Source organism: Equus quagga, chromosome 2 (genome assembly GCF_021613505.1).
Source record: "Equus quagga isolate Etosha38 chromosome 2, UCLA_HA_Equagga_1.0, whole genome shotgun sequence".
NCBI classification, from domain to species: Eukaryota; Metazoa; Chordata; class Mammalia; order Perissodactyla; family Equidae; genus Equus; species Equus quagga.
The window spans coordinates 161,135,731-161,163,031 of NC_060268.1; the positions used below are offsets into that span (position 1 = coordinate 161,135,731).

At 40.1% G+C, this 27,301-nt stretch overlaps 1 protein-coding gene across 1 annotated transcript in view; it reads right to left on the reverse strand.

The window, feature by feature from the left end:
• The window catches only part of SORCS1 (sortilin related VPS10 domain containing receptor 1), a 476,329-nt gene that overhangs the window by 78,900 nt on the left and 370,128 nt on the right, over positions 1 to 27,301 (reverse strand). The window contains exons 10-17 of the mRNA XM_046654074.1: positions 19,925 to 20,071; positions 12,062 to 12,164; positions 11,722 to 11,798; positions 9,543 to 9,634; positions 8,133 to 8,240; positions 6,519 to 6,636; positions 4,879 to 5,009; positions 1,657 to 1,770 (exon numbers count right to left, since the gene is read on the reverse strand). Of these exons, the coding sequence (XP_046510030.1) occupies positions 1,657 to 1,770; positions 4,879 to 5,009; positions 6,519 to 6,636; positions 8,133 to 8,240; positions 9,543 to 9,634; positions 11,722 to 11,798; positions 12,062 to 12,164; positions 19,925 to 20,071 (890 nt within the window). The remainder of the gene's footprint in view (positions 1 to 1,656; positions 1,771 to 4,878; positions 5,010 to 6,518; positions 6,637 to 8,132; positions 8,241 to 9,542; positions 9,635 to 11,721; positions 11,799 to 12,061; positions 12,165 to 19,924; positions 20,072 to 27,301) is intronic.

Here is a 27,301-nt window from a genome sequence, read left to right on the forward strand (position 1 = left end):
GAGGAAGATTGTCCCTGAGCTAACATCTGTGCTAATCTTTCTCTATTTTGTATGTGGGATGCTGCCACAGCATGGCTTAATGAGGAGTGCTGGGTCCACACCTGGGATCCAAACCTGCAAACACCAGGCTGCTGAAGTGGAGCACGCGAACTTAACCACTATGCCACTGGGCCTGCTCTCCTTTTTTAACATTTTAAAACAAATCTCACATATCATGTATCTCTAAAAGATAAAGTTTCTTTTCTTTTAGCCTAATCAAAATACCATTATCACACCTAAATACATAAGTATTTGATTAGTATAATAAATGTAAATACTTATATTTTGATTAAGTATCCCCTAATATCACCTGTGATGGTTAATTTTATGCGTCAACTTGATTGGGCCACAAGGTGCCCAGATATTTGGTCAAACATTATTCTAGGTGTTTCTGTGCAGGTGTTTTTGGAAGAGATTAACATTTAAATCAGTACACTGAGTAGAGCAGATTGCCCTCCTTTGTGTGGGTGGGCCTCACCCAATCCATTGAAGGCCTCAATAGAACAAAAAGGCTGACTTTTGCTGAGGAAGAGAGAATTCCTCCTGCCTGTCTTCAAACTGGATGTTGGCTTCTTTCCTGCCTTCACACTTGGACAGAAACACTGGCTTTTCCTGGGTTTGGGGCCTGCTATCCTTCAGACAGGACCGACAGTGTTGACATCCCTGGTTCTCACACCTTCAGACTGGGACTGGAAACAAACCGTCACTTCTCCTGGGTCTCCAGCTTGCCAAGTGACCCTGTAGATCTTGGGGTTTGGACTTGCCCACCTCCATAACTGCGTCATCCAATTCCTGGTAATGAATTTCTTTACATATTTGTATGTGTGTGTAATAGAGACATAAAAACCTATCTCTGGAAAACCCTGACTAATACATCATCTAATCATCAGTCCATGTTTCAATTCTCCAAATGGCTCAAAATGTATTTTTACAGATTATTTGAATTAGAATCCAAATATGTTCCACACACTATTTTTTAAGACTGTAAACAATCAGTTACAGTTGTGGAAAAGTCATGGAATGTTTTCCCTTTTATGGTATTTCTTAAATAAAATTGAATAAGCCCCACAAATCAGAACATTAAACACAAAAGTTTAGAATCTGATTTCATATTTATAAAGATCAGAATGCATGCCTTAAATGTGTCAAGATTGGATATAGAGAGAAAAGGAAACATATTCCTACTAACACTCTTGAAAAGTCAATGAGCTTCTTTTTTGAATTTAGGCTCCACATCTATAAAACAGAAAATGCACATATAAAATAATTTATTTGGCCTTCTGCCCAGGGATGCAGTGAGAGTAAAAGGTAGCTTCACATGATTAATTAATTCCGAAATAAAGTACTAAAAAATAAAGAAATTTATATATTATTATCATCATCATCATCTTCATCTAAGGAAACTGTTTTGTTTCTTCATTTGCAACTGGGGTCATTCTCAGAAGAAATTTGCACTGTAAGGCAAATCTGTGTTATGTTACTAAAATGAACAAAAGCAAATAAATGGTGCAGTAATGAAATAGGCCTGGTCTTTGATTAGAAGTAATTCTGTAAGTTTAACATACTCTGAAAAGCAGCAAAGGTTGACCTCCCAAGGTCACTGCTTCAGACACTCACCCAGTACTATTGAGGTAACTCTGCCCCAAGCTGCAATCCTTTGACAGAGAAGATGGATTGAACCAAAATGCTGGCAGGCACTGACCATTGCTGTGTCGCTCATAACCATAGTCACTGTTAGGGAAAGAGCCAAGAGAAACCTCTCAGTAGGTGGCAAAATTACTAAGAACAATTTCATGTTAGTCCATAGCCAACTTCGACTCTAGTCAATTAGTCAAAAAACAGGCATTCACTGAGTCCATGTCTTTCCAAAAATGAAACGTTTTTTTCCAATGGACTACTTATCAATTACCCATGAAAATATCCTACAGAACCAATTTTGAGAAAAGTTGACTCGAAGCAAAAGAGATGCCTTTGTAGAGATTAAGGCTCAATGCCCAATAATTCTAATTAAACTCCTTTAAGCTGAGAGAGTAGATTATGTTCTCATTAGGAGGATACACAATACTGATTGCGGTTGGGCCCAGAGAAAGCTGTAATCTCAGTGTAAAACTTCATTGAAGAGTTTAAACACGACCACATGTGGCACAATCCTCATTTCTGGTGATGTCTTTGGGGTGCTCTTCCAAGACATCTGGATCTAGCAAGAAGAGCTGAGCCAGGTCTCTCTGTGCACAAGCCATATGCTTCAAAGTCACAGCAGAAAAAGAAATGTCCTTCAGGAGTGTGGCGAGCATTCCCCCAAGGAAAACTTTTGTCCTAGGTGGCTAGCACTGTCCATGGAACTAATTGCTTTAAATCTTCTCTCCAGTTTGGAAATAGTAAAAGCCTTTTCTCTTAGCCTCTTCATTCTTGCCTTCAGGGGCCACTGAGTGGCCTGATATTCTTGGCTTCTGGAAGATCAAGCTGGGCACAGAGGATGACAACAAATTGCACCTCTGCATGCACTGACATATCGCAGGAAGCAATCAGCAAGCCTTACTATGAACTGACCCATGGAGGTGTGTAATGGAGGTGAGATGCTGGCACATGAGGGTCACGAAGGGAGAAATAGGGTCAGCTAAGGGGCCTGTCACCAGGCAGCTGGCACTTAGAATTCTGCACTTACCATCTGGATCTGATGCTGGTTCAACACAGCATGGGCAGGAAGACTTCAGAATTGCTCCCTACACCCAGCGTTCATTTCAGGGAATTACCTTACAAATGCTGGAGGATGACAGGCAAGGTCATCTGGAGGGCTGACCAGGGGAGAGCCAAGTCAAGAGAGAACATTCAGTGACAACCACCTTTCATTATGCTACAGTCAAGTGGAATCACTAAAGTTCCAGCTACTGGTAGGAACTCAACAAGGTCACGGCGAGCCTTCCAAAATATTTTCAGAAATCACGCAGTTACAAAAATCTCATTTGACCAGAAAACCTTACAATGGCCTTGTTCATGATTCATTTCCCACTTCTCATAAGACATTTGTTAGTGGGATGAGTAGCAAATTCCTATCACAGATGAATGCAAGAATTGGGCCAAGATTGAGGGGAGTGAGAGACGGGGGAGGGGAGAAACCTAACTGCTGTCCTTACCATGCATTCCCTTTACTCTAGACAGTTTAATGTGGAAAAAAGAAAACAACCAATGACCATGACAACAGCAAAAGACTGGCTTGTTTTGGAACTTTGTCAAAAAGATTCTCAAAGGAACAAACGTGTCCAGGAAAAATCAGGGAATTGGGACTTCTTACCTCACTTTTTCTCTTTGGTTTTCTACTAAAGAATAAATTTGTTCTTTGCAAAAGATTGACTGTTTGGAAAAGCCAAAGTTAAACCACTATGGGAAAAATGCTAACTTCCTTTACAAATCCTCCTTGATGAGAGTGGATGAAGGAGAAGCAGTCAGGCTTCGGAAAGAGGGATGTGACGAATGACTTAAAAATTCCATGAAAGTTTTCCCTGTGAATATATTTCAGGGTGTCAGTCTCGAAAGGTAGGACAGGGATAAAATATTTGTGTCATTTTAATAATGTTGCACTGACTGAAACAGAATTCACGGTTGAGGAGGCCCCTGTAGAATTCCTTTTGAACTTCTCTGAAGCTCTGGTGCCCTCTGGCTGAGCCCAGGGAGATACCACACTGGCTGTTGGCTTGCCTTGGCTACCAACAAGAGGGGAACAGCCTTATTGGTGTGACTGCTGGTGATCAATTTTGCCAGACCTGCCCAACACTATTTATTCAGAGAACATCTCCAGAGGTCTACCATGAGAGAAGACTTACTTTTTCTAAGATACATGATATGTACACAGTATCTCAGCCTAGTCACTGATGTTTTGATGATTAGATATGCGACCTGTGGTTGCTACACAGTAAAACGGTTAAAGGAATGACTTTGGTTCTCAGGTTAAGTTTCAATTGTTTAATATTGACATATATATTTTTCAACTGTTTTCTCTAAACTAAAAATATATAAAGAAAAAAGAGGGAAAAAAACAGAACAGAAAATAGATGGATATGACCAAGGGAGTTACCAGCTACTCATCCTCAATAATTTGTCAACCTCACCTGAACGCTAACATTGACCTAGAACAAGGTGAGGGCATTGCTGGCCCCATAAGCTACCTTTCTGCTTACTGAATGCTCCAAAAAGAATGCTACAGCACTCTGAATTTATTTAACTTCTAAATGTCTCAGTATTATTCCAGTTTAAATCAGTATAGTCCTGGTAAAGGGAGAAGTCTCCTTTACCACTAGGTTCACAGAGCCATAGATTGGCAATGCCACTGAATCCATCCTTGCATTGAATTCAGAAACGTCTGCCACAGCTTGCATAGCAATAGTCAGCTAACCACTGACTGAAAATTTGTAGGGATAGAAAATTTACTATCTTATAAGGCCATTGTTCTACCATGGGGAACCCTAGATTCTAGAAAGTTTCTATCTCAAGTACAGATATGTTTGCTCTCTGAAAAGTCCAATTCTTATTTTCAGTGTTGCTGTCTGAAGCAACTCAGGGTGGATCTGGTCTCTCTTTTTGTCCTAAGATCTAACAAATATGTGAAGATAATTACCTGCCATCTTCTGAATCCTCTTTAAGTCTAAAGAAACTCTTGGCTTTTCCATATTCACATGTATATTGCTAGTAAGCCATGATGGCCCCAAGAGGCAATTTCACAAGAATATGAAGCTTGTCACTTAGCTCTATGTATGTTACTATTACTTCAGATCTAAGTTTTCATTAAGGCTCATATGGATCTGATTCACAGAACGACTGCATGGGATAACAGCACAAGCTCACCAGTCAAAATCAGCCTCTGTGCATACACAGGGTTCAGACTCCATAGCTCCTGCGTATTTTCCTTGCATACATTTCCGCTCAGATCTTCGCTTCTTATATATCCTCTTTGCTCCCATGATGCATGCTTCCCCCTGTAAGGAGACAAGGATCTCACGCAGTTGGGCACACAGATTGGACCTTCCCTGTTCCACACCAAGACAGTTCAGGGAGATGTTCTCAAACTTCAGTGTAATCTGGACTTGGGTAGCCTGCTTTGTTCTAATGGAATTTTCTTTTCAATATCTAGAGCCTTATTATAGAATGTGACTATAAAGGCAATCCTAAGAAGGGTTGAACGTGTGTGTGTAAAAAAAATCCTTAACTCTATATATTCAGCAAACCTTTACTTGGCCAGGTGTTGGGCACAGTGCTATGAGGGACACACAGATAACTAAGACTCAGCTAATAACAAGTTTGTTACTAACAAATATGTAATAATTAAGCTCAATTCTCCTATAATAAAAGAGTTATACATTTGGTCCCTTAAGAGGACATGAAAGAAGAGTACTGCTAAGAAATATAAAGATCCATTTTGCCCGATGTATTATGCCTCTGCCCGCACAACATTATACCACTGATTTTCTGTCTGTCTACCAGACAAGTGAGACAACTAAATTCAGTGTTTCTCCTCAAAATAAGTAAAACCTTTGACTATCACAATGCTTGTGCATTCTGAAGGGGAAAATATCAGCCATGTAAATGAGTAATAATTTTACTGTTAAGTCTCCGAATAGAGTACGTGATTCTGGCTGATGCGGCCCTCACTGTCAAATAGAGCTCTCTTTGTGTGTCTGAAGGACCAGAACAGAGATTTGTCTAAGCTACTATCAACTATCTTTCTTGAGCAAACTCATGTTAATTGGCTCCGTTACACATCTACATGTAACCATATTACTTAGTCAAGGTTTGGGGTATATGACAGGTCACTGCCTGAAGATAGTGATGACTTTGCAGCAAGAGTCTCTGCCATGTCCTTTGAGAGATGAGCAGGATGACTTCTGCCTTAGGAAATCAAAGGATAGATGCTTTCAGTCAAGCATGTTGATATGAGCTGAACAGCTGAGGGGCCAGGACGAAGGCAAGGTTCCTATTAATAATTCTGCACACTTGTACCATGAGTACTTTGGAAGGAGGTAAGAAGCCCTACCTAATCCCAGAGGATCACAGCGGTCGGGAGGAAGGATGTTACTGGCACTGCTCAGCCAGTGTAATTTTGTTATTTTATGTCACCGTTTGCATTGCTAGATAAAATTGAAGATCCTTTCCTCACCCCTGCCCCCACCCTGCAATCACATGACACACTTAGATAAATTATGTTCAGATCTCTGTGCAGAGTTAGTATTTCATTTTGAGTTGTAAGTCTAAGCCAAGCACATTTGAATTTTATCTCATTATTTCCTAGTACAATAAAAACAGAAATTACTTCACAACCAGTTATAAATATTGAGTTTGTTCACTGCTGTAGAACACAAAACACATAAGAAAGCATGAGATGGGCATTTTAGCTTAGAACACACCAATTCCTACATTTTAATGATTAGCTTTCCCCCAACACACCCCATGCCTCCTACTCGACTCAACTGCAGCTCCCTTCCTCCTACCTGGCTATGCAGCTGCCAGGGTCTGTAGTCCTCCTCGGCACACCGTCTGTCAAAAATGGACTTGTAGTCCACTTTGACCAACTGCCATTCAGAGCGGTGGCTGAAGTGTCCAAACACTCTACAGAGTTAATGATGACAAAAATAATCACAATAATAACAATGCCAACAGTTATAACAACAGCAAGCATTGGCTGAGTGTTTACGATGAACTTAGCATAATCCCAAGCACATTACATCGATCATATCATTTAATCCTCAAAACACACTTATGTGGAAGGTACTATTATTGGTTCCACTTTATATGTGAGTAACTTGAGGCTTAAAGGGTTTTGTTAACATGCAAAACCCAAAATCAAGTCACTGTGAACTGGTAGTGTCAGAATCCAGGGTGTTTGACTTAAAAGCCCACTTCTATATATTATACCACATGAATGGTTGTCAAAAAAAAAAGATTGAGAAAACAATCACAAATGATGCAGTCTATGTGGTCCAAGACTATACTTCCAGCTTCTCTTGCTAAGGCACAGGTTCCCATAGTTTCCACGCTCTTTTACATTCCCACGTCCCTAGGGAAAGTGGGCAGCAGAGCCAAGAAGTTATATATTTCTTACACAGTGCATTCTGCTCTCCTTACTCACAGAGACTCAGGCAGTTAATGAGGTGTTTGAATCATCAATTGTAGGCGTGGATAAAAGCCACAAAGTAGCCTTTTCAGTCAGCTTTTTTTCATCTATGTTTTGGAAATATAAAAATTGAATAAAGACAAATATTGAAAAACTACTATTCTAGCTATGTTTACCATGGACAAAAGTGTAGATGTTAGGCATATTAAATTTTTGTTGATCTTTCTGATCATTAGAAAAAGGAGGGAAGAAAAAATTAGAAAATGTACCAATTGTTTCCTTTCATTTTTAAACTTTCATTGATGACAGGATCAACTACTTTAAAAGCTTCCCTCTCTATTTTCCATGTCCAATTTTCCAGGAGAAAAAAAAAAAATTTACCACTTCATATTTTAAATTCAAAGCTCATGTTTTGAAACCCATAGGCAGGCAAGTCATTAATCACGTCTTTCACGAATTAATGATCATCACTTTCCAGACAAGAATGACTGCAAATATAATTTCACAAGAACAGATTGTTCTCATGGTTTTCCTAATATGCCTCACAATTGGGTTAGGTAAAGAGCCAGGGAAAAATAAAATCCTTTGTGGGGTTTTGATCAAGCTTTGTGTTCTGTCTTAAAGTGAAATCATTCTTGCACGCCTGTGATTTTCTCTATATCAAGTGTATTATTAAAGTTGTAAATTTGTAGTTTTATTTTCTGTTGAAATAATCACTTCTAGTCTCCCTAAGCCCATTCAGTACAGGAAGAAATAAGCTGTGCCCTTCTGCTGCCAGCCCTCAGTGTGGGTTTCCTCATAATGAATAAAGAGCCAAGAAAATGGCCGCCCACATTTTTCTTTCCTCTTTGTTGGAGAATCATGAAGTTAGATGCACTGTCTTTGCTAGCCACTTCAAACCTAACAGTAGCAAAGTTAACAGGCTCAGCTAAAAAATAACGTGTTTCTGGATTGATACTAAGACTAGAAGACATCATAGTTTTCCACTTACGTCATGATTAGAGTCTCTTCCCCGGGCTCACCCAGAACCCCATCCACAAAAAGTGGAATAGATGTGAAACTGTATTTGCTCCAAGATCTCCCTTCATCAAAACTCAACCTAATGACAGAAAAAATAACAGCCATCAGATCTCAAAAGAAAAAAAAAAATCCTTTCAAAGGAAAGATACTATCAACAGGGAGAGAATTCATTTAAAAAGTACCCGAGGCATTGTCAAAGTGAGCCTTTTATATGAATAAGTGCTCTTAATTACATAAGAAGGTAGAAATACAGTTAGCCAAGTGATCTGGGACCCAAATGTGTTATAACATCAATAAGGGAAGAACTGCATGAAACGGGAATAATAATAAGTCTTTGAAAGAATTTTTTTTTAATTTGGATATTTAATTAGGTCTTAGATCTCAATGTGACCCGCTCAAAAACCTCTCTGTAATCTAGCAGCAAGCTTTGCAGTTGATTCTGAAGAGCAATGGCCTTATGGGACCTACTTAGATGGACTTGACACAGCCCCCTCTAAGAGATGGAACCCTAGGCAGCAGCCCTCTTACACTGTTAGAAATCCCAGCTGACTCATTGAGAGTAGGAGGAGAGAGGTCTACAAATCTGATGGTCACACAAGATGTTTTCTTTGCTCTGCCTTTCTCTATGGATGCCTTCCCCCGAGCTACGCCTCTCTTTCTCTTATTTTTGCAGCTTCCTCTTCAGTCAACAAAGTAACCAACAGTGGAGGCAAAACAAGGTTTTCGACTTTGAACAAGCTCGCACGTGGAGAGAGACACTTTTAAAAACACAGATGAAGGAGTCTATTGGAAACCCCTCTGGAAGTGAGGCCTTGCATGTCCACCTGTGAAAGACCTACAGGTAGAGTTGCAGAATGTCACCCTTGAAAAGGAATCTAAGGAGGTAGGAACAGGAGAAATGAGATAGGAGCAGAAGTGTCCTGAACAGCTCATGTCTGTGCAGAACACATATCATGAACACAAATATTAAACTCCAGGAGACGTTATTTGGGAAAGGTGACTGCAAGAGTTAAGCTACTCAGAGATTATACCTGACACACCATTCTACCCATGGTTACGCTGAAGGAATAAGGTACTGGGCGGGGGCGGGATACTGTCACATTCAAAAACCATAATGCAATTCCTCTCTCAGGGGCAGAATCAATCAGCTTCTTTCTTTCTCTCCCTCCTCCCCTCCTTCCCTCCCTCTCTCCTTTCCTCCACCTTTTGTGAAACTGAAGGCAACAATCCTATTTTAATAGAGCAAAGGTATAAATAATGTTTGAGTAGACCTTGACATTTTACTACAAACACAGTCACAATCTGATGGCCTGACTCCTAAACTAGTCTTAGCAGTGTGGAACTATCAGGTGCATGACTTATAGGTAATAGGTGCCTTTACCAGAGATGTCGAATTGGGAGAGACGTGTGCTTCATAGCAACGAGGACTCCGCCTTGATCCAGATACAAAACGCTGTGCTCTTCTTCAAAGATCTGAAAGAGGAAAACACAGACATATGGATACACATCCACATCCATGCATACCCAGAACTCAGAGAAGTAGGCTTCACATGAGGGGAAAAATCCTTCCCATGATAGAACTAGGTTTCCCAAAATCTTTGGGAACTACATAGGGTGGGCTACATATACCACTGGAGTTACATAAAATGATTTTAGGTGCACCACAAAAGAAATTTAAAAAATAAATAGTTATGTTTTCATGTCTATATCCCTGTCTTTTTGTGGTAAGTTATTTAATCTCCATTCATGATGATGTCAGAATACTGGATAATTGTCCACATTGGGTAACATCGTTAGGTGGAAGAAACCTTAGAGATACTTTACTCCAACTTTCTCATTTTTACAGATGAGAAAAGTACGGTTTAGAGAGATGTGGTGACTTGCTTAAGATCATGTATATAGTAATTGATGGAGCTGGGACTTACAGCACCACAGTGCCCTTTCCACATGTAATTATTTCAAAGTTTCCAAGTACTATAGAGGAAAGGTGTTCTTGTTAATTCATAGATTCTCTACTAAGTCATAAAGTAGTTCTGATCAAAACGGAATTATTGGGCCCAGCCTTGCGGCCGAGTGGTTAAGTTCGTGCACCCTGCTTCGGTGGCCCAGGGTTTCACAGTTTCAGATCCTGGGTGTGGACACGGCATCACTCATCAAGCCATGCTAAGGCTGCATTCTACACAGCACAGCCAGAAGGACCCACAACCAGAATATACAACTAGGTACTGGGGGCTTTGGGGAGAAGAAGAAGAAGGAAAAAAAACCAAAAACGAAATCATCATCTTTGAGCATATGTGTCATTGAGTCTTTCTCCAAATGTGGAGAAACTAATCTGAAGCCAAATGGAGACAAGCTGAAAACAATTTGCGAGTCCTCTCTATAAGATGCATTCTGTTTTCTCAGAGTCACATTGTTAGTATAGCCTTGTCTGTGGTTACACTACAGACATAATCTTTTTCCCCTTTGTTTACTTCTTATATGTAAATAAGGACTATAGTATATATCCTAAGAATACAGAAGTAGAGCCTTCTTTGCTTTGTTTGGGGTGGTGGAAAGAAAAAAATGGGATCCTGGCTCTCTAACTATTTTCCAGAGGAAGCTTAATAGTCCTTGTTCCTACATATCTCCAAGATCAATAGCCCTTGGGTTTCTTAAGCAAATTTCTTTACTGCCCTGTTCTTCTGAAAACATGTGAATCACACTGAGGAGCTACAAAGGGTCTGAAACTAGGAAATAGTAACTGGACCATAACATGAACATCTCTGTCTAAAATTTAAAGCAGAGTGTTCTCATGGCTGTGTGATTACCTGTGCATTAGATTTCAATTTACGGTGCTAGTTATTGTATGATAATTAAACGTCAGTGGGTTATTAAAACATATTTATTGAAGTGTAACAACCATGCATTAGGCACAAATCTTGTTATGATTGCTAAACCTCATTAAATGCCTGTTTTATGAGCTATGGGTATCTAATTTTCATTCAGAAGAAAGAAAGGAAGCATTTAAGCTAAACACATTGCTTTAAAGTGATCCCATTTCTACTTTCCTAACATATGCACCCTGATGGTTATTACTCTGTCTTTTGTACATGAGATTTAAACATCTCCGAATACCACCTGGGTAACGGCTATTTTCTCTATCACTCAGTTCCTCTCTATTCTGACTTCAAGACAAGGGGACTTATGGAGGCAACTAAGTGCTAGATATATAATCCACCATCTAGGCACCATGTTCCCTGTACGATAAATTCTTTGGGATTCTGGTTTTCTTTTACAGGAAAAATTCAGAGATATCTAATTCGGTTTCATCATCACTTAAACACTTTCTTATACCTGGGTTCCAAATAAGGTTCATTTTTATTGAAAGGCAAAAAAATCAAATTGCATAAATATTTGCTAAACTCAAAGACTTGTTCAAGACTTTCATAAAACAAAAAGGAAAATAACCACATTGGCTGGTTGTAGGATTTATGTGGAGCTAAATAAGGTCCCAGAATTGAAATTTGGGCAATTTTTCTGTCATTTAAACTTCAGAAATGGGACCCAGGATACTTTCTTACCTGCCTCCAGGTGTTCCCTGCATCGGAAGAGACAAACATGCTGATGTCGCTATCTGAGAGTTCAGAGCCGATGTTACCTAGAAAGAGCACATCACCATTAGCGAAGGGAACTCTCTGCAAAAGCTAACAACGGGCTATGCTGGTGTCCGCATTGCCTGAGATGGAGTTAGACTGTAAACAGCTCTGAGCAGGGCTTTTCAGCATACTTGCTTCAGGGTCAATGGTTTAGGTGCCTTTCAAAAATATTTTTAGCTTGCCCATTTAAGTTCCAAGCACAGATAGCTAGGTCCTTAAAATAAACACAATTTACAACAGCAAGCAAAGCAGGAAACCTTCTTACCTGAAGCCACTATGATGCTGGGAGCTGTGTCTCGGCTGGCAATGATCCCTGATGTGTAGGGATTCTCAGAGACCTTAAGGTGAAGGTGCAGTGAGCAATAGGGCTGTGAAGAGGAGAGATGAGTGTTATAAAAGTGCATAATCTAAACAGTCATTTACAGCCAAGATTTCAGAGCATCTGTCCAAACAACCACCCCCCCCCCATCCATCCGTCCCTCCATGTGCCCACCCATTCACCTATCTTCTCATTCCACAAATACCTGGTGTCCACTCAGTATAAGACAGCTGCCAAGTTGGTAATGGAGAGAGCACCTTCATTTTAAGTATGATCTACTGCCTTAATTGCCATTTGGTCATTCAACAAACATTTTAGTATTTTACCTGTAAAACCCTAGATGTAGTTTATGAAAGAGTTAATTGACCAAAATTTGGTCTCTGACATTACAGAGTGTATAATTGAAAATCTATTGATTACTATAAAGAGAGAATATTTTAACAGCCATAAGACCAATATAGACAAAATATGAGATTCTAGAGGGTGACAGGACTACGGCCAACTTTGGATCAGGGAAGACTTCCAGGGGAAAATGGTGCCTGAGGCAGAGATGGGTAGGATATGAACTGCCAACGAGATGTTCACAGGGATAAGGAACATTTCAGGCCTGAGTAATATTAATAACAAAGAAAAGAAGCAGAAGAGTCGAGGTATGAGCAATACAGTACGTAGTCAGGAAAGACTGAGGAGAAGTGGGATATGAAGCCAGGAAAGAAGGTTTGGTCAGGCTGGGAGGGCTTGGAAGAAGTCAGGCAGCATCTCGTAGCCACTCTTCATTTGAGATCCTGGTCTCAGTTGGATAGAAGTTGTATGACGTGTCCTAACATCTACTAGATAATTTACACAGTGTTTCTATCAGGGTATTATCAGATTCAGTATTATTCAATATAAAGGTCATATGTGTAGACAAAGTGTACACAAAATGTGTAATAATTTAAATGAAAATTTAAGGGACTTGTTTACTGTGCATAAAAATCTTGATCAAATTCTATGATTAAGATATCAACAGTTTTCAGAAACAGGATAGTACATCTTATATTAATTTCATTTAAAATAGTTCTTGTACTGAGCTGTCAAAAACTACAAGTTTGTGTCTGGACTCACATTTCTTTTCATCTCTCAGGAAGATTATTTTCTAGTCTTATCGACTTGAGTTTTTGAAATCACCAATGTATCTCTGATATTACTTTTATTCTGCCTTGTAAGTCTCAGCCAGCAGATATTCAGAGTTACAGAGGTACAATGATTAAATTTATATGGGATAGAGTAACTGACAAAATAAAAATGAAAATCAGGAATAAAAGCAGCCAAAATACTGATAAAATAAAACAGTGGATCACAATAGGGTCTTTTCCTCACTCCCAACACATTGAGTAAAGTCTCAAGGAATAATGACAGAACTAAATTATGGGTTTGTATGAAAATTTCATGTAAAGTTTTCAAAAAAGGCGTTTTTACTTTGTAAGATTCCGTAAGAATAAAGAAGACAGAACTTAAAGGAAGAAATAGTCAGACCCAAACACTTGGCTGCCTTTGTCCAAGAGGAAGACTAGAATAGGTATTGCTGTATGTTTCAGGGGTCCCAGGACAGCACTGCACAACACTCAGACGGGACGCACCAGAGGTGTCAAACCATTTTTCATGAAAGTTTTCCCGAGAGCTGCAGTCTATCAGGATCTCCCCTTTTCTGATCTACAACAGTTTATTAACCATGCAAAATGCTATATTATCTACTTGAGGAATGTACAGTTTTATCTCCCTAAGAGGAATACTCTAAAAACAAAGAGAAAACATCAACTACTACTTTGTGTCTTCTGTGGAACCTAGCAAAGGATCTAAAAGACAGTCCATAATGCCTTAAATATCAAGCAATACTTTTATGTTAGGACATGAAAGACACTACTTTACTATTTTACTCAGAACCATGGCAGAAGTACATGAGTTTATTTATAAACCACACTATCACAGTAATGTGAGTATCTCCAGGACATTCCAAGAAGTTCCTCACTCCTTGGGGATTATGTGTAGTCATATGGATTTAGTGGAGGGCATTTTGCACCACCCGATAGAGCAGGACATCCCTGGCCAAGGGAGCACCCAGTTTGCAATCTTGAGCCAGCCACCTGCCACATCGGTCATCACCCAGTGGTCTGGAAGACTGTGAAGCTCATTGCCACCCCATTCAGGCATTATGTAATATAGGGCACTTGTCTACAAAGGAAAGAGGGCATTTTCAATTGGCCATCTCAGCACTGCTCTGTTGCTATGGTTTTCAGAGGCCTGAGATAAATTAACCTGAGAAGAAAAGACACTAGCTCATGCAGTAGCAGCAACATTAGAAATGATCTTTTTGGTGCACTTTTTCTTCCACTCTCACATTTGTAGTACTGGATTGCCCCCAGCTGGTACAAGGAGAATATTCTGTGGCTATTTTTTCTTCCATTTTTTCAAGGAAGTTATATAGTCTACATCAATGTTTGAAGAAAAACAATGTTACACGATTCATCTTCACCTTTTTAACTGAAGCTTTTGTACCTGACCTGTTTTGGATATTTGTGAAAGTCAAGTCACCAAAAAGTCATAGAGAGGTTTATTATAATCGTTATCTAGCCACTGCAAACTCCTGGAGGATACAAGACAAGGCTTTCTAATTTTTAGGAACATTTTGCCCCAGCAGTGGGCATCTGTCCACCTCTCTTCCTTCCTGCCTTCTTTCCTTCTGTTAGCAAACGTGTACTGAGTACCTGAGTATCTTTCCAGAGTTATCTCCATCTCAGTACAATCAAAGCACAGCTTGTTCCAAAGGCATTCCTCTATTTTCTATCCCTTTCCACGTTAAGAAAATAGAGAATTACATCCTGAAACCACTGTGACCTAAGAGTGGACTTACAGAGAGTAGAGGGACCAGCATGCATGTTTAGAAGCTGCACTTTGTGCCCTTACTCACACATAGTCACAGGGCTTGGAATGTCATCAACTGGTCAATTTTAGGAGCAACTAGAGCCTTAGTCGTTAATCTTCTCAGGGTCAGGTACAGACTTTGAGAATCTGAGACAAATTAAGGACTCTTTCCCAAGAAAAAGTGCACAAAGGCAAGTGAACACACTTTTGTATTCAATTTCAGGGAGGTCACAAACTCTTCAAGCCCATTGTGGACCTCTAGGTCCCTATTACTTTTCTTTTGCTTTATTCTTTTCTTTTTTTATTTCAAACAACAAAATCCTTTGGCCATCACAAATGTTTGAGAAATGTCTGTTGGATTTAATTGATCCATTAAATAGCTATTGTCTTCTTAGCAGTGTGGATGGCCCAAAGAGAATTACTAAATGACAGAACATTCCTCCACCACAATATAAATCAACTTAAACAACTATTAGATTACTTGAAGGTCAACCAGCTACTCATTTTACTTCCTCTCACCCCTCCCGGCTCTCTGTATTAATAGCCTTTAGATCTCATCTTCATGTTACCTTTATCCCTATGGCTCCTAATCTCAGTATTTTGCTGAAAAGCCAGATCAGAACATTCATAAACAATAAGGCAGCAGGTAAATTCCCAAACAATGTCCCCCAAATCCACCCCCACACATATACACTTGTGCTGTTTCTGCGCTGTTTGGCCTCGCTTGGAGCTAGGAATCCATTAGATCTTCAGTAAGGAGTCAATATGAAAGAAGAGGGAGACCCCTGGGCCATTTGCTTGGGTATGGGGCATCTAGCTCGGCTCCAATCTAGTACAATGTATAGATTCACAGACAGTGCAAAGGAAGTGGAAAGCAGAGTCAAGAAGCAACTTGGGTAGCTGGCTGCTTAGCTCTAGTAGAAAACTGCCAACTGCATCCACAAAGAAGTCACAACCTCTCTCCATGAAACACTTTGCTTTCCCTAGGGGCCCGATGATTTGTCACAGACTCAGCTCACAGATCTTGCCTCTTGGGAGCCCAATCCTGAGGCTTTGGAGGCAGGTGGACCATGACCTGTAATACCCCATCTAATTGTACAATGCAGTCTTCAGAGGAAAGACATCCCAGCTGAGCCCTCCAGGCAATCAATATAAAAGCCCTAAAAATACAGCCCCAAATTACCCTGAATGTCTTATTTCTATAGAACACATTTAACCAGGAACATTCCATTTGGGGCTGTAATTCTGAACTTGTTCCACATTTGTAGCAGCCCTGCTGGAAAATCTCTTTTCTAATCACTAAGCTGTGCTTTTGGTGACACTGTCACTTTCCACGTACTCACAATCTAAAATCACTTTTTATCTCCTCTCTCCCACCAGCTCCCCAGTCTAAAGAAGGTTTTTAACAGTCAGGGTCTCCTGTAGCTCAAAGATGTTCTTTCCTGTTTTGTGCCTTTGGCAGATTTTTATAAAATGATTTTAGTTTCTCCTCCCCACTCCCTTTGTCATTTCCCCTCCTCACCCTGCTGTCTGTTTTCTAAAGCTCACATTGAAATTACAGTCATGTGCCACATAACGATGTTTAGATCATCGTCGGACTGCATATAGGATGGTAGTCCCATAAGATTAGTACCATATAGCCTAGGTGTATTGTAGGTTGTACTATCTATGTTTCTGTAAGGGCACTCTATGATGTTTGAACAATGACAAAAATCACCTAATGACACATTTATAGGAACATAACCCTGTTGTTAAGTGATGTATGACTGTACATTATACAATACGGTTAATGATGGAGGAAGGCCAAAAGACTCCTGGGTACTATACATCTAGGGCTCATTAATTCATCTTTCCTCAACCTTAAGGAGCCTACTGATTTTGTCAACTTTTGGGTCAACTTGAGCCTGTGAGCTTCAGAGATGGATATTATGGCAAATCCTTCAGTGTGGCTATCAGTGGCAAATAAAGGCTTTCACAGAAGTCCAAATGTGTAACACAAACAAAACCCATCAATGGGGCATCCACTTCAAACAGACACAATACCCACAACAACAACACGTGTGTTGAGAAGCTACCATGTGGCGGGTAGGATTCTTGAGCTGGTTCTTTGGAGTGGCTGAAAAAGAGCCACAGTCTCTATGCTCATGGAGCTCCACTTTAGCAAGGGAAGATGGACAAGAAAGTCAACAAATGCACGTGCTGATTTCAGATAATGAGAGCGGTCATGAATAACAAAGGTTGGAACAAGTACAACTTTAGAGAATGCTCAGGAAAGCTCTCTGAGACTAAAGCAAAGAAGCAAGGATGTGAACATCAAGAAAAAGCCAGAGTAGAATGGCATTTTAAGAGCAATAATGGCAAGTGCAGAGTCTAAGACAAGGATGAGCACAGTGAGTTAGTGGTATGGAAAGAAGCACCATCCTTCCCCAGCGCGGCCTGTGTGTAAGGAAGGAAGAAAGAGAGAGGCTGAAGAACAGGCAGGAGAAACAGACAGGTGCCAGACCATATGGGACCTTGAAGGCAATGCTTAGGTGTTTGCATTTTATTCTACCTGAATCAGAAAGTCATTAGAAGGTTTAAGTAAAGGAGAGTAATGATCTGAATTTTTAAAGCTCAAGTTGATCCTATTTCCACAAAATTTTAGAAAAGAGAAATCTAATCTACAGTAAAGGAAAGCAATTAGTGGTTGTCTAGGGCCAAGACTAGGAACACTGACTGCGAAGGTGCACAAAGCAACTTGTTAGGGTGATGAAAATGTCCCATCTTGACTGTGGTGGTGGTTACATGGGTATATACATTTGTCACTATTCATCAAATTATACTTATAAAACAGGTGCTTTTTACATAAATATGTCTTACCCAAATCAAATTGGATTTAAAAAAACCAAAGTTCAAATTGGTTGTTGTGTGGAGAAGAGATCGCCTGGGAGACATTGGAGGAGCAGTTAGGAGCCTGTCACTGTAGGGGAAGTGGGAAATGATGGTGGCTTGGATTAGCATGGTCCCAGCGGAGATGAGAAGTAAACTGACAGTGTATATCAATATTGGAGGCACAGCAATAAGACCTCCTAACACTGAGCAAGGGCTGGAACAGGGAACACCTCACTAACTACTTTGTGTAAGAGGCATTTCTAATGGTCCATTTATGATGCCAGAGCATCCAGGCAAGCTTCTAGAGGTGATATGGTTAATTCTCTCTCATGACCATCTAATCTCCAAAGTGCACGGTGGGACAGAGGACCACATTAAGGCACTGGTGCATCTCATGCATCTTTGGCTAAATATCATGATGCTCCAACTTGAAATAGCTAAACTAGGAAGGTGGCCTTGTTTTTTAAAATGCTACTGAACTATGCCTTGCATAGAGTGGGTATTCAATAAATAACTGTTACATTTACTTACTCCGTCACCCCCCAGCTTTGTGCACTTACTATAACAACTGGCTTTTTTTTCCCTCTGTAAGTTGCCAGTAATAATGATAGAAGCTGAGTGGGAGGCTGAATTTCAGACTGCTTCCCTGATGCACAGTGACAACTGTGATATCCTCTGCACTAATAAGGTCAAGCTTTGGCTGCTGGCATCTTCTCGAGTAGGAGGGTGACCCACCTATAGCTGTATGAGATGAACCTGCACAGTGACTGTTCAGACTTCATGGGACAGAAGGATGCAAGCTGAACGTGGATAACATCAAAGTCAGAACTGTATGAAGAGCGTGAACACTGATGTATGTATTTATATTTATATGTATATATCCCAAGCCCTTCTTACTAAAATAAGAATAGGTCTCCCCTCTAGATTTATATACTGCTCTCTCCCTTTTATGAATTTAAATACAACTTCTGAATTGTTTTACAGAAATTAGCACTTAACTATACTTTCTTTTGTAATTAATCTCTTCCCACCCTCCTGCATTCACTCAGTATCTATCCATGTGTCAAGTACAAGGTAGGCACTAGAACTACTAAGAGGAGTGAGACGTGACCCTATAATCTTTCATTTATTAATCTAGTCTTTCTCAAGTAGACTGCAAACTCCTGGAAGGCACGACTCATCTTTGATCCCTCTCTCGGATGCCATCATATAATCAAACATATAAATAACTTCAGGCTGATCTATTTATTACCCAAATGTTAGACATTAAAAGAAAGCCATACTTCAAAGCAGGCATCAGCAAACTTTTTTTTATAGGGCCAGATAATAAATATCCCAGACTTTGTGGACCACACAGTCACTGTCATAACTACTCAGTTCTGCCATTGTGGAGCAAAAGCAGCCATAGACAATATATAAATGAATAAGCATGATTGTTTTCTAATTAAACTTTATTTACAAAAACAAGTGGTGGGCTATATTCACCCCACTCACCAATCCCAGCTTTATAGAATGAGACATAAATGAATGGAACATACAAAGATTACCAACAAGGGTCTAAATGACTGGTTCTTACCCTTTTTGAGGCATAAACTCCTTTCAAAATATGATTAAATATCTATGCTTGAAAATACACCTACACAATTCTGCATTCAGTTCATCAATTCTACAGCTGAATTTATGTACCATTAGACCTGTAACAGGTTATTCATGGGAAAATAAGAGTGTATATCCCCATCATAGATGGAAATTATCATGTCTTCCTTTAAACTACAATTTGAGGTCCTCATCAGAACTTGGGCCGCAGCTGAAGAACCTTCTAAGTGAGTAAGAAACTTTCTCATGTTCTCTTACCTCTTTGGTCCATCACAAAAGGCAGCGCTGTGACTCTTATACACATTCAGGCTTCACAACCTTCCCTGTCTCCTTTGGTTCAACTGTTGAGCAAGAAGCCCTGAAATCATTTTCATCTGCTTGTTTAACATCCATTTCCAGCCCTCACCGGGTGGGACATTCTGCCCCAATATGAAGACTCACCAGTAAGCACTGAACTGGGTCTCCCCTTAGATCCGTGTCTGGTGCCTGCAGCAAACGCCAGTCTCTGCCTTTGTTATACGTGATGAAAGTCTTCACTTGGTTGTCAATCTTCTTGTTAGCCAAGAACATTCCCTTTATCCCTGCTACCTGGGAAAAATTGACATGGCTGAAAAATACATCAATTTGAGAATGGATATATTTGTTTACTTAAAAAAAAGAAAGCAGACTGTCAAATTCAGCTGTGAGCAATTCTCTTGGAGGAAGGAGAAGGTAAGGATGGAGGAAGAGGGGGTGATGCTTAAGGATGATGACTTCCTGGGCTGTGGGACAGAAAGCAATAGACTAGTGCCCCTTAGGGCATGGGGGCCGTAATGTAAGTTTGATAGAGGCTTCTTATTTCCCTAAGGTAGGTTGGTAGGAGCTTGCAGTTGCCTAGAGATAAACTCTGGTGCTTTCAGTTCTGCTTCTTGGTAATTGATAAATAAATAGGAGATACTTTTATTACATGTTAGGCATGGCACCCACAATCTTAAATATCTCATTGAATCCTGTAACAGTCCTCTTGGGTAAGTATCATTTATTCTTTTTTATAGATGGGAAAACTGAGGCTCATTCAGTAAAGTGACTTGCCTAAGGTCACACAGATAATAAGTGGTGACCTGGGATTTTAACACAGAACTCTCTGGCTTCACAGCCCATTCTTTTAAAGACTATCTAAATCATTGAGCTTTCTACAGCCTTGTGCAATTGAAAGAGGTCAGTTAAAGCTCAGGATCCAATTACTAGTGCTTTTTTTCTCTGTAAAAGATTGCTCTGTTGCACCACCAAAATACATTGAACAAAAGAGAACAGCTTTTAAACTTAAAGAAGAGTGGTTTCCCTAAAATGTCAAATAATCCCTCCATCATTCCTATAATACCTTTGTTCCCACTATAAACAGTCCTTATTAATTATTTGGCTGTGAAAATATGACTTCTTTTTCTCTTCTATACGTTAGGAAAGAGGTAACAATTCATAAATTTCCCAAGCCGTGCACTAACAAGTCATTAATTGTGCATTATATTTTTCATGTGTTTAAGAGATTACTAAACACATTCCTACATATTTTACTCTGCTTGAAATTATGACAATGCAAGAAAACTAGAAGGCAGTGAGAAAAGGGTCTGCAATGTGTTGAATGGTGCATTCTAACACTATGCATAGGTATCTCATTTAATGCTCACAATAACCATGAGATAGTTCTCATTAGCCACATTTTGAGGATGAGGAAACAGAAACAGATTAAGTGGCTCTCTGGAGCACAGATAGGGAGTAAGTGAATAAGTTAGCAAGCATATTTGAACCCATTTAATTGAACTCAGGCCCTTTATATTATAATATAAAAATTTTTAAGCACAAGAGTGAAACATCAGTCTTTGCCAAGTACCAAGCCCTGTGTCCAGTAGTTTAGATACAAAACCTCAATATTCACTACAAACCTGCTTAACAGCAATCATCTCAATTCTATGGATGAGGAAACTGAGGTGTAAACAAATTTAATTGCTTAAGATAACAGAGAGTTGGGGTCCACACTCAAATCTGTCTGACTTCCAATGTTCTTTCAACAAATACAGCTGTGAACTTCTCAGTTCAAAAAGGTTGGGTTTCCACCAACAGAATACACACGTTTTGCCTTTGCTTTTGACACAATCCAACCTCATTAGTTTGTACCTGCTGATCTGGCATCTGGGATAATTTAGAGTTGGGCCAACTTCATACTCTTCTGGAATGGCAAGTTTGTTAAGCAAATAAATGGTATAAACGAGTTGCTAGGAGGAATACTTTGAACTACTTAGGAAAACAAGCCTCATTTGGGGCAATCAAGAGCAGCCAGAACAGTTTGTTATGCATTGTTGACCCTCAACAAATGAGGAAGACATCAATTCCAGGAGCACACTACCTCCCAATGATGGTATGTTAATTACAAATAATATTTAGTTATTCACTATACCAGCTCCATAAGGACTACTCACCAGGGAATTCCATATTGGTTTTGCATATGTTCAAGAGGCTGTTACATATTTAAATAAGACTAAGCTGCCAGTTCTTTAAAAATTAAATTTCATAAGTCAGAATTTTCACAAAGTCATACTTGCCTTCCCTCCACGGCATACCCATATGTGAGAAACAACACTGTCTTAACCATTCAACACTCTAGGAGGTTACAATAAATACAGAAGGAATAAAAATATTACCTATTCGGGTAGTTTCATTGCCCATTTTCCTTCCTGCCCTCTCCCACTTTTGGCAAGTGTGTCAGAGCAGGGTTATGTGTGTTTAGGAGCTGGTTCATTTGATTTGCAGAAGTGGTGACTTTATTGGCCCCCGACTGCTTGGCATTATTAAATGCCACTTGAGAGGAGAGCTGCACTTTGTAATTCATCTCTGGCAGCTTGGCCTTCAGGTTTATCTTGAAGAATAAAAACTTGGCAAAGCAGAGGGAATGTGTGACAACAGGGGATAGAGCTAGAGAGGGTCTGCTTATTTCCTCTGGCGGCCAAGGTACCCTGTCCGTGAAAATCCCATTTGAGGTGTCATTTTATTTTTTTGTTTCTTTGGCCTGGTCTGTAAAGATAGTCACCCCTGCTGTCAGGTTTTTGCCATTCACTGTTCCTGTCACTCTCAGCCTGAGAAGTCCATCTTTCTGTGTGACTCAGTGCAACCCTATGCCTGGGGAACTTTCCACAAGGGCTCTCTCATGAGGCCTCATCAGATATTTCTTGGAACCTCTAGTCTCTCACTGTAGGACTTTGGGTATCAAAGAAGCAGCACTGGTGTCCCAAATGTGGAATTTGTATGGGTGTACACGTGTGTGTATGTATGTGCATGTGTGTTTATGCGTGTGTGTAAGGTCTGGGGTTCCAATGAGGATGAGTGGACATGTTTTTGTTCCCAGACAACCTCCCTCTATATCCACAGTATGTGCATATTTCTGGAATGGGGTGGGGCTGTGGGATGGGATAGGGTAGGGAAAAGCAATATTCCCAATGAAGACATGCCTTCGCATAGACACAGAGTTTCCAAGGAAGATCTTCCTATGGGAATGATACGTCCCACTGCTGGAAGTTTGTCTTCCTTCAGGGAAAGACCTCTTACTTTTTCTGCCTTTCTGAATTCTGCACAAAGATCTCTGAGAATGCGGAATGTGTTGAGAAGCTACTTTTCTTTCTTTGCCTTTCATATGGGAGAATTTGATACCGGAAGTCTCAAAGGTAATTTATAATTATTTCTTATTCCCTACTATCATGTAAGCCAAAATATCACTTTGATTAGACTTTAAATATGACATGTTATAGCTCAAACCTCCAGCCAACACAAAGCCTATCAGCACGTTTACTGTGCCCCAGAATGACAGCCCCAAAGCACTAACTTCCCTTCTCATACTTACTCTCCTTGATCACACAGACTACTCCCAACACCTTTGGATAACATCCTGACATGTCTCTACCTATCCATCCCTCAAGGCCCAGCTCAATCAGCCTTTTTCCAGAAACCAGCATCTCTTTTTTATCCTGAACTGTCCCCAACTCTTTTTCTTGGTCTTCCAATTTGTCTCTCATGTAGACAGGACCTACATCTTGGCTCTCAACAACTGTGTAAGCTTCCTACGGGCATGTCTTCTTGAAGACTTCTCTAGTACACCTTACACTTCCCTTACCACCAGTTAATTCACCACAGCTTCTCCTGCCATCTCTCACCCTATGGCCATTCACACTAATACACCTTTTGGATTATCATTCAATCCACCATATTTCTTCATTAAAATGAATAATAGAAAAGTCACTTTGTACAAGAAGTCCTATTTCTGTTTTTAATAAAATAGTAAGAATCCTGCATTAGAAGATATAACAACAATAACAGTACCCCAAATTTTTTGAGTACTTATGAAGTGTCAGGCACTAAATAAAGGGCTTTGCAAGCGTGAGCACATGAATCTCTCCATGCATGCTAAGTGGTGGAGTCAATGGTATCCTCATTTTACAGATGTGAAAACCAAAGTTTGGATGTGGCCAACCACTTGCCTAAGGTCAGTTCCTGGAGAAGCTCAGAGCTGGACTCCAAATCAGTCTGTAGAGTCCACACTCTAGAGCCCACACACTTAACCATTTGGTTGTACTATTTCTTCAAACTTCTCCTTCATCCTAGAGTATACTGAGAGAAATATAAATGGATATCATACTTGCAGGAAGCTGCCTCTTATTCATTCTTCAGGACATTTACTCAATAGTTGTTCAATAAACATTTTTTGAGCATCTATTATTTACCATGCATTCTTCTAAGCTTTGGGGATGCGGCACCTAGAATGTCCAGGCAACTATACATTGATTTAACTGATTTTGGTTTTTGAAAGTTAGAATGTGCTAAGTGCTGGGACTTAGATTTCTTTGGTGATTTAAAGGAAGAACTCCAGATATCTCCTTTGTTTTTTGATATTTACCTCTAGGGGTTCCTCACCTGTCCCAATCTCTCATGTATTCCATGTGGAGGCTAAGTTGGGAAGACCCTGGCACAGGAGTTTCTGCTTATTTCTGTCTCTGATGCTGATTGGGAGATGATTCCTCCCACCCTCTCTGCCTCAGACTTTAATTGCAAATCCAAAGTGCCAAAATTTGGAGAGAATGAAAAAATCAGTCAACAACTGTAGCAAGAAAGAGAACACAGTCATGACTTCTTTGGGCTTTGGGGATAGGAAATTTTTCTGTCCAAAGGAGAGGGCCCCAGCCAGGAGAGATGCATACACAGCAGGGCCAAGAGTGCCCTTGTAATCAGGGAACCTATTGCCAAAAAAAAACCTCTAAGTGTTCCTTCCTTCCCTGGTGCCTTGATCAGTCAGCACTCTCTTCGCAGGGAGAGAGTAGCCTTAAATAATTCTACAATATATTCTATGTCCTGTAATAAATATCTCCTGGATGGGAGAGCATTTTTCTTCCCTATCTCCTATGCTGGATTGTAAAAGGCAGTCTTTCCCCAAGAAATCAAGCTGTAAGCTACATTATCACAACTGTTGAGCTTTTTCTCTTAAAGAGAGGGTACTTATAATAGGCAGAAGACACTATGTGTGTAGCAGGACATGCACTGGTCATTGGTTATATATTTCATGATGCCCACTGTGGCTCATTCACGTATGCACACGTTCTGTGCATTCTGAATTTGTCAGCCAGGTTGCTTCACTCCCAATACAACTCTTTCCACTTGGCTGGGGTGAACTGTCATTGTCCATTAAACCAAAGTGCTCTTCATCATCATTAATTAATATTCCCTTCCCAGAGGAGGGAGGATATTGTCCAGATCTGTCAGACCCCCTCTCATCTATACCAGATGAATACACTAGGAATCACACGTCTTGGACACACTCGTCACATCTCTTTTGCTCTGGCCACCATCAGGCATTCTGTATTCTGTCACCCATCCCACATGATGCCACTGGGACATTTGTGCTATTCAGGAAGAACAGAATTATAGGACACTAGTTTCTAAGATTCTCTTACACAAACCCATCCGCCACACAAAATTGAGAGGCACATGATAACACTGTCTGAATTTAGCTCCAACTGTGGGCTCAGGACTTGGTTCAGAGGGTGGTGAATGGTTCCAGAGCAGTCATCTGCTGATTCTGTTCATGTTGGCTTTTCCTCAGACCCTTTTCTTCTTCCCGTCAGATTTCTTCTGCTAGGTAAAGTCTAGTATTACTCATCCTGCTCTTCAATGTCCTTCTATCTCTATCTTAGGGATATTACTTGGCCACAGTCAAATAAAGTGCAAATACTGATTTTTCTGGAGACACAAAATGGTTTGTAGTTAAGAGTTTCTGCACTCTAGATTCAGATCCTAATTCTGCCACTTACAAGCTTTGCGATCTTGCAAAAATGATTGTACTCTCTCTGCCACCACTTACTTACGTTTGAAAGGGGAGTGATTATAGTCCCTACGTCAAAAAGTTAATATAAGGATTGAATGAGATAATTATGGAAGGTTCTTTACACAGTACCTGGCACATGATGGCACCCCAAACATTAGCTATTGTTATTATGATCTTTCATCAAGAAAAATCAGTTTCTAGCATTTATGCTTTGCAGCCAACTTTCCCGGTTCACATTTCTCGACTCTTTTGAATGGGACCCATGTTCAATGAGCAATTCATACTGAGAAAATTCTGGTATTTCAATAACTAAATCATGTAACATGTTTCCCCAAGACTATGTCCCCAATATTTCCCTATCTTGTTACATACACACATGCGGTTCTAGAGTAGAGAGAACCACATTTGTCACAAGGTTCCTAGGTATGTGTGAACAAAATGATTGATTTTAATGAGAACTGTGTTACCTTCTGCATTTCCCACAAAGACTCATCAGCAATATATATCCTCAATACACAGACTCATCATACGCTTATATATTATACAGTTCGCCTCCGCTAAAATAGCTTAAAGAGCATAGAGATACAGGAACAGCAGGTAATTGACATGCAGAAGCATTCAAGCAAAGAACGCACGTCATCCTCCTCAGTCAACCCCAAATGTGAGCAGACGTGCACTCCATGTATTCTATCTCTGTCACCCCCACTTCATCTGGTGCTCATCTCTGCTCTTTATTAATTCATTTATGGATTTTTTTACTTTTCATTTATCGCTAAGTACTCATCATTCGTTGCAATTCTACTGGGAAATTCATGCTGGATGGCTTTCAGCTTCCTGCTAGCCAGAACTGTAAGATTTAAGGAACTTTTGTGCCAGGTTCCATGTTAGCCAATATTCTTTCTATCTAGGTAATCAGCAGAAACGGCACTGCCGTTCTGATCACATTAATTTCAATTCGAGTTGCTGTGAACTGTCAGGCTAATAAAACAAAGGCTCTTCCCAGGATGCAGAACACCTTTACATAATGCAGTCACACCACTGCTCACAGTGATGATAATGAGAGCCAGCAGTTTCCCTATAGATAGTCAACTGCCAGAGAGATATAAAGGCGCAACCCAAGGATTAACCAAAAAATGGTTTGCCATGTCCAGAGGTCACCGTTTCCTTTTCTCATTCTGTACCTGTTAGTGATGTTTGAATTCAAAAAACCGTTCAAGAAAACAGTTGCAAATAACATGACATTGGAAAGTCACTCCTTCCCAAACCTGTCATCTTTTCTATCATCAAGGGACCAATTAAAATGGTCTCCATTTTGGCAGAAAACACAATTTATCCAGAGAAGCTATTCCACATTGACTTGAAAGGAGGAAAGAAGATAAGGAAGGGAAAGATGCAACCTGAAAATCAGCTGCTTTGACTTCATACCAGCCAGATACTCAGAGCAAGATACTTCCATTGAGAGTGCTGGATCAAGGCAA